The sequence below is a fragment of the Microcaecilia unicolor genome, chromosome 4, assembly GCF_901765095.1.
Source record: "Microcaecilia unicolor chromosome 4, aMicUni1.1, whole genome shotgun sequence".
NCBI lineage: Eukaryota > Metazoa > Chordata > Amphibia > Gymnophiona > Siphonopidae > Microcaecilia > Microcaecilia unicolor.
Window position 1 is genome coordinate 155,132,178 of NC_044034.1, and position 13,902 is coordinate 155,146,079.

A 13,902-nucleotide genomic window follows, 5' to 3' on the forward strand; every position below is an offset into this window, starting at 1 on the left:
ACACCCTGAAAAATCTGATCATGACAATTTTTGGTGAAATTACAACCTAAACCTTCTTCTCCCAGCACTTCTGGTGATGAAGACAGTTTTAATCCACATCATACAACATCCAGTCTCTACTTCAATACCTGATACCACAGAGACTCCCTATGGAAGCTATGAGGAAACAACAAAGGAAGATGAGAATGAGAACATTGCTTATCCTCCTCAAACGGGAAGACCATTCCTGATAAAACCCAGACTGATACAGAAAACGGTAAGAGAAATAAATGATCATTTGTTTAGCAAACTACGCCCAGAGAGCATTCATATGTTTGTGATGAGGCAAATCAGGGAAGCTTTCAATTTTACTCAATATGGCCTAGCAGCCATTGTGCTACAACCCTCAGACTAACGCTGCTTTCCTACTTTCATTTTCAGCAGGGACAACTTTGTCAGTAGATGCAAAGCAAAGGGAATAAAAGGGGAAAAGACAAAAGACAGATACACTAAAGGGATCTCCAACTCTCTGTGGTAAAAGGAGGAGAAGGAGGAAATGAGTACATAGATACAGAATTGTATTGTTATGCCACAGGCCTGATTATAAGAAATTTCCAAGCACTGTTTTATACATTTTACATCCACTGAACCCCAGAAGGGAGCTCTCCTCAGCACGATGCAAGTGCTATTGCAAACGTTAGCAGTAAATTTGAGAGGTTGAAATCATTCTTCACACTCGGTGGTTGGTAGCCATAGGGGAGAGGGAGCCCGGGGCCTCCCTGACTTTGGGTTCAGGCCCCTCCCCAAATTGAGGCACTGTCTGCTGCAGCTGGCAGGGATCCCCAAGCCCCCACCAGGCAGAAAAGGCCCTTCACTGGCAGTCTGGCCAAATAGTGACACTTTCCATGGGGCTGCAACCACTTCGCTGCCCCCTCCCCAGTGTGTTGCATCCAGAAAACCTGAGCATGCCTGGGGAATGTGGCACGGCAGCAGCCCTGAAAAGAGCCACCAAACTGTCAGGCCACCGGTGGAGGCCCTTTTCTGCTGGCAGGGTTTGGGGATCCCCGCCAGCTCAGGAGGTTGCAGGTGAGGGGGCACAGGAAAGCAGGGCAGATGTGGAGAGCAGGGGGCTGGGCAAATTTTTGTGTCTTCCCCCACTTTAGGCTCAGGACCTCCCCAAAATTTAAAGTCTGGCTATGCGACTGTTCCACATACCCTGACTTAAGAGTAAAATTCATTACAGTCATGGTATGCACAAAATTAACCCACTTGGGGACATTACCCCCAGGATCAGTCTTATAATGCTAACGAAAGATCTTTTACATTATTCAGATGTATGTGTCACCTAACTCCCAACAAAGGGGCTCAAACAGCATACAATCAATATAATTAATTAAAAAATAACAAAATAAATATTTCAGGGCCTGGACCAGATGGCATACATCCAAGGGTGCTCAAAGAACTCAAGCATGAATTGCTGATCTGCAGTTAGTAATATATGACCTATCTTTAAAATCTTCCATAGTACCTGAAGATTGGTGGCCAATGAAACACCGATTTTTAAAAAGGGTTCCAGGGGTGATCGGGGTGGGGAAATTACAGACCGGTATGCCTGATGTCAATGCTGGGCAAAATAGTGGAAACTATTATAAGAGTAAAATTACAGAACACATAGACAAACATGGTTTAATGGGACAGAGTCAGCATGAGTTCAGCCAAGGGGAAGTCTTGCCTCCCCAATTTGCTTCATTTTTGAAGGCCTGAATAAATTTGCGGATAAAGGTGAGCCAGTTGATGTAGTGTATCTAGATTTTCAGAAAGCTTTTGATAAAGCTCCTCATGAGAGACTCCTGAGAAAATTGAAGAGTCATGGGATAGGAGGCAAGGTTCTGGTTTGGATTAGGAATTGGTTATTGGACAGAAAACAAAGGGTAGGGTTAAATGGTCATTTCTCTCAATGGAGGAGGGTGAACAATGGAGTGCCACAGGGATCAGTACTAGGACCGGTGCTATTTAACATATTTATAAATGATATGGAAATCGGAATGATGAGTGAGGCGATTAAATTTGAAGATGACACAAAACTATCCAAGGTTGTTAAAATATGTGCGGGCTGTGAAATATTGCAGAAAGACCTTAGGAAATTGGAAAACTGGCCATCCAAATGGCAGATGAAATTTAATGTGGACAAATGCAAGGTGAAGCACATTGGAAAGACTAATCCGAATCATAGTTACCTGAGGCTAGGGTCCACCTTGGGGGTCAGCAACCAAGAAAAAGATCTAGGTGTCGTTGTAGATAATATACTGAAATCTTCTGCTCAATGTGTGGTGGTGGCCAAAAAAGCAAACAGGATGCTAGGAATTATTAGGAAAGGGATGGTGAATAAAACCAAAAATATAATGCCTCTGTATCGCTCCGTGGTGCGACCTCAACGTGAATATTGTATTCAGTTTTGGCCACTGTATCTCACAATGTATGTATCTCATAGCGGAATTAGAAAAGGTTCAAAGAAAAGTGGCCAAAATGGTAAAGGGGATGGAACTCCTCTCATATGAGGAAAGGCTAAAGAGGTTAGGGCTCTTCAGCTTGGAAAAGAGATGGATGGATGGATGGGTGGATGGGAGATATGATTGAGGTCTACAAATCCTGAGTGGTGTAGAATGAGTAGAAGTAAATCGATTTTCTTACTCATTCCAAAAGTACAAAGGCTAGGGAAGGTACATGGAAATACTTTTAAAACAAATAGGAGGAAATATTTTTTCACTCAACGAATAGGTAAGCTCTGGAACCTTTTGCCGGAGGATTAGTAATGGCAGTTAGCAGATCTGGGTTTAAAAAAGGTTTGGACAAGTTCCTGGAGGAAAAGTCTATAGTCTGCTATAGAGACAGACATGGGGAAACAACTGCTTGCCCTAGGATTGGTAGCATGGAATGTTGCCATGATTTAGGTTTCTGCCAGTTACTTGTGACCTGGATTGGCCACTGTTGGAAACAGGATACTGAGCTAGATGGACCGTTGGTCTGACTCAGTAATGCTACTCTTATGTTCTCATTTACTAGCTTATGTTAACTGCTGAGGCATTCCCACCACTCTGGGGAAGGCAACCATGAAGTTAATGCAAAGCAATGATCGTCACCACAAATTAACAGCATGACTGGCTGATAATTTGCAATACAGTTAGCTACAGCTCCGAAGGTGTAGCTAAATGCACCGACCTCCACATTAACTACAAGGCCAATCCATGCCATTCCCCACTCATATCAGGCCCCTAATAGGAATTTTGTGTTAGGCATTTAATGTAGCAATTAATGGCTCCATACCAGGGGCGTAGCCAGACACCAACGTTTGGGTGGGCCTGGGCCCAAGATGGGTGGGCAGATGATGTGGTCTCTCCTCTCATCTGCTTGCCATATGGTCTCTCAAATATCCTCCCTCTCCTGAATACATTTTAAATAGCAGATTTTCACCGGCAACAGGCAGCAACTAATACACACTGCTGATGTTGGCTCCATACCCTTCCCTCTGATGCAACTTCCTGTTTCTGCCTAGGCAAGAATACATCAGAGCAAAGGCTATGGGGCCGGTGCGAGCAGTATGCATCAGTCACTGCTCACTGCAGGTGAAGATCTGCTATTTACAAGGTATGCAGGAGGGACACTTGTTTCGAGTTTTCGGCTGGTGGGGCTTGGGGATCCCTGCCAGCCACATTATAGCCATGCTGGTACTGGGTGGGCCTGAGCCCAAAATGGGTGGGCCTGGGCCCACCCAAGCCCACCCTTGGCTACGCCACTGCTCCATACTGTTAGTATTCAATAAAAGCCTTTTAAATTCCCTTATTTGGCAACCTGACCCTTAATGTTAATATGGTCTGAGCACTTCCAGAGATCACGGCAGCCATTTTAGAATCCCGTGCTGTAAGATCAGGAACAAGTGGGCATCGCTTCTGCTCACACTTGACACCAGAGACTCCAGTAAGCTCAGAATAGGAGACTGGGGAGTCTGTCGGGGAGAAGGTCTTGAGGGGGTTTCAGTGTTGCTGGGGGGGGGGGTCATGAGGGGGCTTAGTGCCATGGATTGTGGGTGGAAGGATTGGATGCTTGGGCGAGGTTCTAATCTCATGCAGACAGATGTTGATGGGGGTCGGGAAAGGGATCAGTTGCTTTGCAACATGATCAGGGGAAATCAATATTGGAGGGCCACTGGGGGGGGGGGGGGGGGCCAGTTTGCTGGCAAGGGCTCTGTGAGGGCAATGGTTTTGAAAAGCTGAGATATTTCCACATTTTCTCCACACTTAAAGCTTTTCAAAATTGCTGCTTCTGCTGCACATGGAGAGACTTACACAAGCGGTCCTGCAACCTGATTTACAAGAGACTCCACATTTGGTAGAGCCTCCAAAGTACTGTAGAAATTTTCCATGTCCTGACCTGTAAATGTGAATTCCATCTTCACGTAATAAAATCATCCTTCTAATGTAGCATAATAAAATAGAAGAAAAAACTATCAGACAAATTAACAAATAAAAAGGTTTACCACCTTTTGTCATCAATGCCGGTCATGATAACCAGTGTCTAGACAGACCTCAGCAACGCCTGCTGGAAACACTAGGTCTTGCATAGTTTTTTAAACATGGGTAGTCTCCCTCTAATCTCTAGATATGCGCATGGATATATATTTTTTTTTTTTTGCTTTCTTTGTCATTTTACTATGCTCTCATCTGTCAATCAACCTCTGACATTCTTCTGCCATCATGGGGCGGGTGATATTCCCAGTTATTCCAGCCCCATTGATGTGCTATAGAAATGGTTTCTGATTAGTTTGAGACCAATGCCATTTTGAATATCTTCTGTACCTGAAAATGCTGCCAGATGACCAAAAAGAGAGTCCTGGGGGGCTGATAGGAGTAGAGATAGGGCCCAGAGGGTTTTTTTTTTTTAATGAAAAAGGAAATTTGACTAGAAATTTCTGGTTTGTTTCAAATATAAGTCCACCCCTATTAATCTCATCTCGCTGGTTACAGATTTTTCACAAGGCAAAACATCTCGTTTCAGTTCATTTTGTCACTCTCAATTCGCGTTCATTAAATAATTGCTGATTTTGTTATCCAAGTGTAGCTAAGACAAGATCCAGCTTATAATCGAAAGAGAAAAAACGCCTATATTTCGACCCAAATCGGGAGATGGGCGTTTTTCTGGGAAAGGCGCCCAAATCGGTATAATCGAAAGCCGATTTTGGGCGTTTCCAACTGCACTATGTCACGGAACGAATAAAGTTGATGGAGGGCGTGTCGGAGGTGGGACTGGGGCGTGGTTAGCAGCCGAGGAGAGATGGGCGTCTTTAGCTGATGATCGAAAAAAAAAAAGCGTTTTTACCGCGATTTTTGGGTCACTTTTTTTGGACCCTTTTTTTCACGAAACAAGTCCCAAAAAAGTGCCCCAACTGACCAGATGACACTGGAGGGAATCGAGGATGACCTCCCCGGACTCCCCAGTGGTCACTAACCCCTCCCACCAAAAAAACCCACTTTAAAAAATTTTTTTCCAGCCTCTATGCCAGCCTCAAATGCCCGTACCCACCTCCATGACAGCAGAATATGTTCGATCCTCTCACAGCCTTTCCCTGGGTCAGAGTGGCTCTCGGGTGCACTACAGGGTCACATCAGCATTGCATTTTGGTGGGTGTAGGGTATTGGGCTCCGTGATTTCATTAGCTTGTGTTACAGTCTCACGATGTTGGTGTTGGATTATTTGTAGTAAATAATTAGCAGATTTTAGTACACACAGCTTCAGCTTTAGAAATGTTAATTTCTTTCTTCATCTCTCTCTCATTCACCCTGAATAATTCACTGCTGAGTCACTTTAAAGTTGAAGTAACAAAACATCTGTTTACTCACAGTTTGTAGTTAGATTATAATCAGACAGGCTTATATATACATAATACTATACATTTGTATTATCAGCTCCTTCCATGTGCTTAGATGGTAATGGATGCTCACACCACCATAGATCCTCTCAGGTTAGGAGAGATCATGAGCTCCATGTGCTCCATGTGCTGCATGTGCTGTGTCTAACCCCCACAGGAAGTTGCATAGCTGTGACCTCTCTAAGTAATTCACATCAGAGGTCACAGAGTAATCACAGAGAAATAATAGGTGACAGGCAATGCATGTAAAATACAATTACATTCCAACAAACCCCTTCTCATGCATAACTGTCATGCAATTATTTATTCATACAAAGTCCAAGCTTTATACGCAGATTCACAAAATGTTCTCTGGGTAACGGTTTGGTCATGATGTCAGCTGTCATCTCACTGGTGTGACAATAGTGTAGACTGATGACCCCTTCTTTCGCCAACTCTCGCACGTTGTGGTATTTCGTTGCGATGTGCTTGGTGCGTGACTGAACCTTGTCATTCTGTGACAGTCGGATGCAGCTCTGATTATCTTCCATTATCTGGATTGGTCTCTTTTCAGCTATTCCGAAATCCAGCAAAAGTTTTTCAATCCACATCAGTTCTCTGCACGCTTCCGATACAGCCACGTATTCAGCTTCTGTAGAAGACAAACTCACAATACTTTGTTTATGACTGGCCCATGAAATTTGTACATTTCCATACATAAACACATATCCACTTGTGGATTTATAATCAGAATGATCCCCTGCCCAATCTGAATCACAGTAACATATTAGTTTTGGATTACTATTGGCTGAAACCTTTAACTTACAATCAATGGTACCCTTTAAATACCTTACCATCCTTTTAACTGCAGTCCAATCTGATTTGGTAGGTGAGCTGACCCTTCTGCTCAAAATTCCTACTGCATTTGCTATATCAGCCCTGTATGTGGTAGCTAGATATAAAAGCTTACCTATGGCTGATCTATATTGGATGTTATCTGGTAAAGGTTCTCTTACTGTTTCATCCTTCAGAAAATCAGTGATCATGGGAGTGCTTACAACTTGGGCATCTTGCATACCTAAACTTTCAATAAGCTCATTTATTTTCTGCTTCTGGCTTAGAAGATAAGAACCATCATTTTGTTTCTCAATTTCTATACCAAGATAGTATGACACATTACCAAGTTCTTTTATCTCAACATTGAGATTTAAACACTTTACAATGTCCTTGTACTCTTGCTCACTTTTGCTTGCAATGAGCAGATCATCAACAAAAGCTAAAATGTATGCATATTGTCCATTTGTGCACCTAGTGTACAAGCATTTATCTGCTTCACCTTGCTTAAATCCTAAATTTGTCAATATTTCATGCAATTTTTCATTCCAACATTCTGCACTTTGCTTTAATCCATAAAGACCTTTGTTTAATTTACACACTAGCTGTCTTTGTTTTGTATTTATGAAACCTGTTGGCTGTTCCATATACAAGTCTTCAGTTATATCTCCGTGAAGAAACGCTGTTTTCACATCAATGTGGTTGACTTGCATGCCTTTTGAGACTGCAATGCTCAGAAGTGTTCTGATTGTCGTGTGTTTCACTACAGGTGCAAACACTTCATCAAAATCTTCTCCATATTTTTGAAGATATCCCTTTGCGACTAATCTGGCTTTATACCTTTCCACTTTTCCTTGTGCATTCCTTTTTAACTTGAATACCCATTGCATCCTATAGCTTTCTTGCCAGGAGGTAATTTGTAAGAATCCAAGTATTATTTTTTATCCAATGCATCAATTTCTTCTTGTGCAGCTTTTATGCCATTCAGCAGCTTCTTCTGCTGGCATTTTCTCAATCTCATCCCATGTTAAGGGCTCTTGAGCTTCTGCTGACTTTGTTAGGTAAGACAGTCTTGGGGTGGAACACCTTTGTTTTCCCTGGATGAGCGTCTGACAACAGGTTGGTCTGACCTTTCCGCATCCTCTAAATCTGAGAGTCCTTCTCCAATTGATTCCCCTTCTCCAACTGTACTGTCTTCTTCAATGATCCTTCTGTGTCTGCTTCCTCTGCCTGTTCCTCGTTAGATACAGGTGAGTTGCTTTCAGACATCTGCCTTGGTATGGCATTATATACACTGCATGTCTATTATGGTTCTAGTTTCATATTCTGGATGATCAGGCTCATCTGGGATAATCCAAGCCTTTATCAACCCTTTTGTTTTCATCAAAATATGTACACATGTCTTATGCCAACAATGCCAGTTTTCAGATTCAAAATTCTATATCCTTTGTGTCCCTGGAGCATAGCCAACTAAAATGCCCCTTTCTGTTGTGGAATCCAGCTTATGCCTTCTTTGCTTGGTACATGAGCATATGCTGTACTTCCAAATGTTCTTATGTGTGACAGGTTTGGCTTCCTTACCATGCCATGTCTCATGTGGTGTGCGCTCAGCGCCTTTAGTTGGCATTCTGTTTTGTAGGTACACTGCTGTGAGAATGGCTTCCCCCCATAGTCTTTTAGGGAGATTGCTATCTGACAGCATACATCTGGTCATTTCCACAAGTGACCTAAATTTTCTCTCTGCAACAGGAATTTTGCTCTGGTGTATAAGCTACTGTTGTGATATGTTGAATGCCTTCTTGTTCTAGAAATGTGCGCATGCTTTGTGAAGTGAACTCACCCCATTGTCGGTCTGAAGAACCTTTGGTTTCTTTCAAATTTATTGCTCACCATGGCTACGTATTTCTTCAGCATGTCTGTGACTTGACTTTTCTCTTTCAGCAATAGGGCCACACAATATCTAGAGAAATCATCCAAGAATATTAGCACAAATCTGTTATTTCCCAATGATGGGATATTAAACGGTCCACATAAGTCACTGTGTATTAAGTCCAGCACTTTATTACTCCTATTTCCTGTGTATGCAGGGAAATGAGGGTCTCTACACCTTTTTGAGTAACACCAGTCTATGCATTTCTCCATATTACCAGCATCTGCACTTATCTGAATGCCGGTGGCTAGTTGCTTTCTGTAAAGATCCTGATCACCTTAAAATCACGATGTCCCAGGCGGCGGTGCCAGATTTCCAGACTACATTTACCATCATTCTTCCTTACTTGCGCCATATGTGAGGCTTCACCTGAAATGTTCAGCTTAATAACATCATTATGCATAAAAGCTTCAGCATACACTTCATCATTTTTAGAGATTGTGCACTTACTGTTTTCAAATGAATCACAAATCCCTTCTTATCTAATGTAGATACACTAAGCATATTGCACACTGCTTGGGGAATATACAAGACATCACTTACAGGAATTTCTTTAACTTCATTAGACACTTTGCATTTAAGAATCCAATACCTTTTGCTTGGATCTTAGCAGTCCCTGCGTTTTGCAGTTTTTTAAGAATACCTTCCTCTGGACACATTTCCTGAAAGAAATTCTTACAATTGGTTTAAATGGCATGTGCTCCCTGAATCCAAAATCCAAGTACTTTCATTGAATTATTATTTACCATAGTCAAAGATTTTTCTGCCATTAGATAGCCCTTGTGTTATCTTTGTCCTTCATACATTTCCTGGTTTGAAATTCTTTAGTTCCATTGGCTTAGGTGAGCTAGAGGGAGTGTTTTGTGTTTCCTTACACCATTTAGATACATGTCCCTCCTTTCCACATGAGTAGCAAATCAGCTTGCCCTTGGGTGGATTTTTCCCATAGCTCCGCCTTCCTCTGTTCTTTGCCAAGAAATTGGTTTCATTTCTCTCTGACTTGCTTTGAGAACACATCTCCTCAGAATCATTTATATGCATTCCTGCCTAGTTTTTGATGTTGTCTGTTCAAAAGATTGCCCTTCAATGGCCTCATTTACAGACCTAAAAACATCAAACTTCTTTGATAGTGAGGTAAAAAGAAATGCTCTTTTTCAATGCATCACACATGGGAATTCCAGAAAGTTCTAACTTTGAAATGAAGACATAATATGCATAATGTGATCATTACATTTACTTTTATCCCTTAATTTGGTTTCATTCAACTCTGCCAGCCAAATTGGTTGCTGCTTTGCATATGTAGTTGCATACATAGTTCTCAGTTTATATAAAATGTCCTTTGGTGTATCTTTTCCCTCCCCTAATATGGCTTGTTTCTCTGAGAGAGCTTCCAAAGCATGCACTTCACATAATAGTTTGCATTGTCCCATTCAGCCATATTTTCAGCTGTTCTGTCTTGGTCTAAGCATATATTTAATCCTTTTGCTCGAAGGAGACATATGAATCTTAGTTCCCACTGCCGATAATTAAACTCAGTTAATTTAGGCACCTTGAGAGAATAGAAAAATGGTGAATTTCTTCCCTCAGCCATTTTCTTAGCCTTCTGTCTGCTGTGTGGGGGGAGAGAGAGACAGACTGAATCTTTCCTTTAAAACTTAAGAGAAAATGTGGCCTTTTTTTTTCTGCCTGGTAATATTTCTCTTCTTTTTCAATTCCTGGCCCTGGGCCCATAACCCTTTTGTTGGATTATTTGTAGTAAATAATTAGCAGATTTTAGTACACACAGCTTCAGCTTTAGAAATGTTAATTTCTTTCTTCATCTCTCTCTCATTCACCCCTGAATAATTCACTGCTGAGTCACTTTAAAGTTGAAGTAACAAACATCTGTTTACTCACAGTTGTAGTTAGATTATAATCAGACAGGCTTATATATACATATTACTATACATTTGTATTATCAGCTCCTTCCATGTGCTTAGATGGTAATGGATGCTCACACCACCATAGATCCTCTCAGGTTAGGAGAGATCATGAGCTCCATGTGCTCCATGTGCTGCATGTGCTGTGTCTAACCCCCACAGGAAGTTGCATAGCTGTGACCTCTCTAAGTAATTCACATCAGAGGTCACAGAGTAATCACAGAGAAATAATAGGTGACAGGCAATGCATGTAAAATACAATTACATTCCAACAGTTGGTAGTTGGTAGGCTCTTCTCCCATGGTGCTTTTCCCCTGCTACTGGGTCAGAGTGTGCCCTGTTGTGTTTCCGGTAGTCCATGAGGTAGTGGCCATTTTTTGTAAGCCAGTTTTAGATCCCTTCCATGTGTTAGCCACGTTAGAGAACTTAGTTCTTACCTTGAATGTGGCTGAAAGAGGGCATTGTACAGCATTCTGCCAGCTCTGACCTGCTAATCTCACTACCAGGGAGACTCATTGCCAGTGGTGGGGCGGAACCTCTGATCTGCAGTAACTGTGAGTAAGCGTGCTTATTCCAATAAAGGGACGTTTTCGGAGAGATTAGTCTTCAGGTGTAAACTGGTGTGCCAATGTTAATAAAGCAAGTAACAAGTCCTAGAGGCAGGCGTGTATGCAGGTCCCTGGAGCACTTTTAGTGGGTACCGCAGTGCACTTCAGCCAGGTGGCCCCAGGCCCATCCCCCCCCCCACCTGTAACACTTGTGCTGGTAAATGGGAGGCCTCCAAAACCCACTGTACCCACATTTAGGTGCCCCCTTCACCCCTAAGAGCTATGGTAGTGTTGTACATTTGTGGGTAGTGGTTTGGGGAGGGGGGTTGGGAGCTCAGCACCCGTGGTAAGGGAGCTATTCATGTGGGAGCTTTTTTCTGAAGTCCACCGCACTGACCTAGGGTGCCCAGTTGGTGTCCTGGCATATCAGGGGGCGAGTGTACTATGAATCCCCCCCCCCCCACGACCAAATGGCTCGGATTAGGACGTTTTTGAGCTGGGCGTTTTTTAGTTTCCATTATCACTAAAAAAAACAAACGCCCAGCTCAAAAACGTCCATTTTTTCAAAATACGGTTCGGCCCAACCCTTCCTGGACCCGTTCTCGGAGATAAACGCCATGGAGATAGGCGTTTCCGTTCAATTATGCCCCTCCACGTCAGGAATAAGTTTAGGAGATTTTAAATTAGCAGATAGTGCTGAAGTACTAGAGGACAACTTTTATTCTTGAGGAAAATTCCATAACCTAATATTAATTATCATTTCAATGATGCATATGTGGCTTGGGTTGTTCTAGGTGCTTTGAAGCAATTCAGAAGCATCATTTATGTCTCTAGTGCATGGTAATGAGAGTAATTTTCAAAGCAATTGCAATGGGTAGAAAGCATTGTGTCCATATGCATTTGGCTGTCTGAATGAAGCAACAATATATAGATTTCTACCTACATTTGGGGGAGGAATTCCCACCCACATCCTGCCCTTAACACTCCCTCGAAATACCCCCATGAGATTCAGACACACTTCAGAAGAACAGCTTAGAAAAACGTCTGAAAAATAGGTTTTGAAAATACTGTTTTGGACGTTTTTGTGAGAAAAATGACCAAATGCTGCTTTATGCCACTTTTTAAATGTTTCTCTCTTTTGAAAATGAGCCCCATTGTGGATAAAGTTAGGACAGGAAAAAAAGCTGCTCTAACTTTACCTTCTTTGATCTGAATATTGGCTGGCACCCAGGTAACTTCCAGCAGTCACGCAAGCCTCTCGGCAGCCATGCAATCCGCAAATATTCAACGCCAGCTCCTGGATTATACCTGGCATTGAATATTCAGGTCAAGTTCTGCCTGCTGTGGCAGTGGACATGATAATTGCTAACTGCGGTGGATTGAATAGTGGCCCAAAAATATCTGTACAAAATTGGAGGTGGAAGTGTGTGCATGCATGCATGTTTTTTCTTAGGACATTTTCTAAGTACTTGCAGGTTTACTTTGGAAATTTAGTGCAAAGTCCCCCCATGCTTTGCAGCTATGTGAATAATTTGAAAATTGCCCTCTGTATGGACAGTCCGTCTGTGTATCCTGTTTTGAAGAAAGTTAGTAGCTCTAGTCGGGATTTGGATGTTGCCAAATATTGCAGTTTTCCACATACTTTGAAAGAATAATGTAAAAAAAACATCTGCCTGTTGACATGGATAGCAAACATCTGGACTGTACAGTTATACATCATCCCTCTAATGAATGGAGGGGGCTTAACCACTTAACATTTTAGGGGTGTCTGAGAAATGGCTCCAGAAGAGCAAGAACATGCAGGATCATTTACAGAGAAGTCTGTGCGTTTATTGATACCTCTTCCTTGTAACAGTACAGATCCTATCTCGACTCTGCCAGACTCAGCACTCAGCTAGGAATTTCCTGTGAGGTAACATAAGACACATCAATCAAGAGGATGTCTATTGACCTCTGAAGTAAAACCATTTGCTGAACTTGTAAACTGTTTGTTTCCTAGATTTAGCTCTAGGAAATAGCTGCTTCTTGATTCTCTCCACACCTTCAAAAGTTATTTTTAAAGAGATGGGAAAGGAGGATTGGTAATATTTAATATGAATATGGACACCCAAAGTATGCATCTTGGTATTTTAACCTGCAGAAGGCATTCTGTTTGCATCCTTCTTAGATGTAAGCTATTCAAAGTATATGGATTCAGATATAGATGTGATGGTTATATATCACGCCTACCCTCAGACCTTCCAGCATGGTGTGAAGCCCTGCCCACTGCATCCCAGGATGCACTGGGCAGGGCTGGGCACCGTCATTTTTGAGGCGGCGCTAGTGGAAGAGGAGGGAGTCTACCTCCCTCCTTCAACAAAGGTAGGGGGACGGGGAAGAGGGCCGCTAGACCACCAGGTCGGGGGGGGGGTTGATTCACGGCCCACTGGGCCATCGGGGCTTTACTTGGGGGATGCTAGGGGGATCCCACTGAACTTGTGTTGGGGGATCAGGGGGGGTCGGGGTACTGGAGGTCCGCCCGTGTCGCTGGGGGGCGGGTCGAGGTTCCTGCTCCTCTAGGGGGGCTTTATCAGGGGGAATGGGGGGCCTCCTAGCATGCAAATGCATGCTGTACAGAGTTCACCATTCCTCTCCAATGGTCTGCAAACCCTAACGCCAGCTCCGTGCTGGCATAGGGTTTGCTGCTGACAGCATGCCAATGTTTGGCTCGCTGATCATTGGGGAAGAATAGGTTTAGCATGCACTTGCATTCTACTTGCACTACAAGCCCTGTTTTGCATGCATTTGCAT

General features: G+C 42.8%; 1 protein-coding gene across 1 annotated transcript in view; it reads left to right on the plus strand.

The window, feature by feature from the left end:
- CD44 (CD44 molecule (Indian blood group)) overlaps positions 1 to 13,902 on the plus strand; it is a 132,327-nt gene that overhangs the window by 90,426 nt on the left and 27,999 nt on the right. The window contains 2 exon segments of the mRNA XM_030202432.1: positions 39 to 217; positions 220 to 256. Of these exon segments, the coding sequence (XP_030058292.1) occupies positions 39 to 217; positions 220 to 256 (216 nt within the window).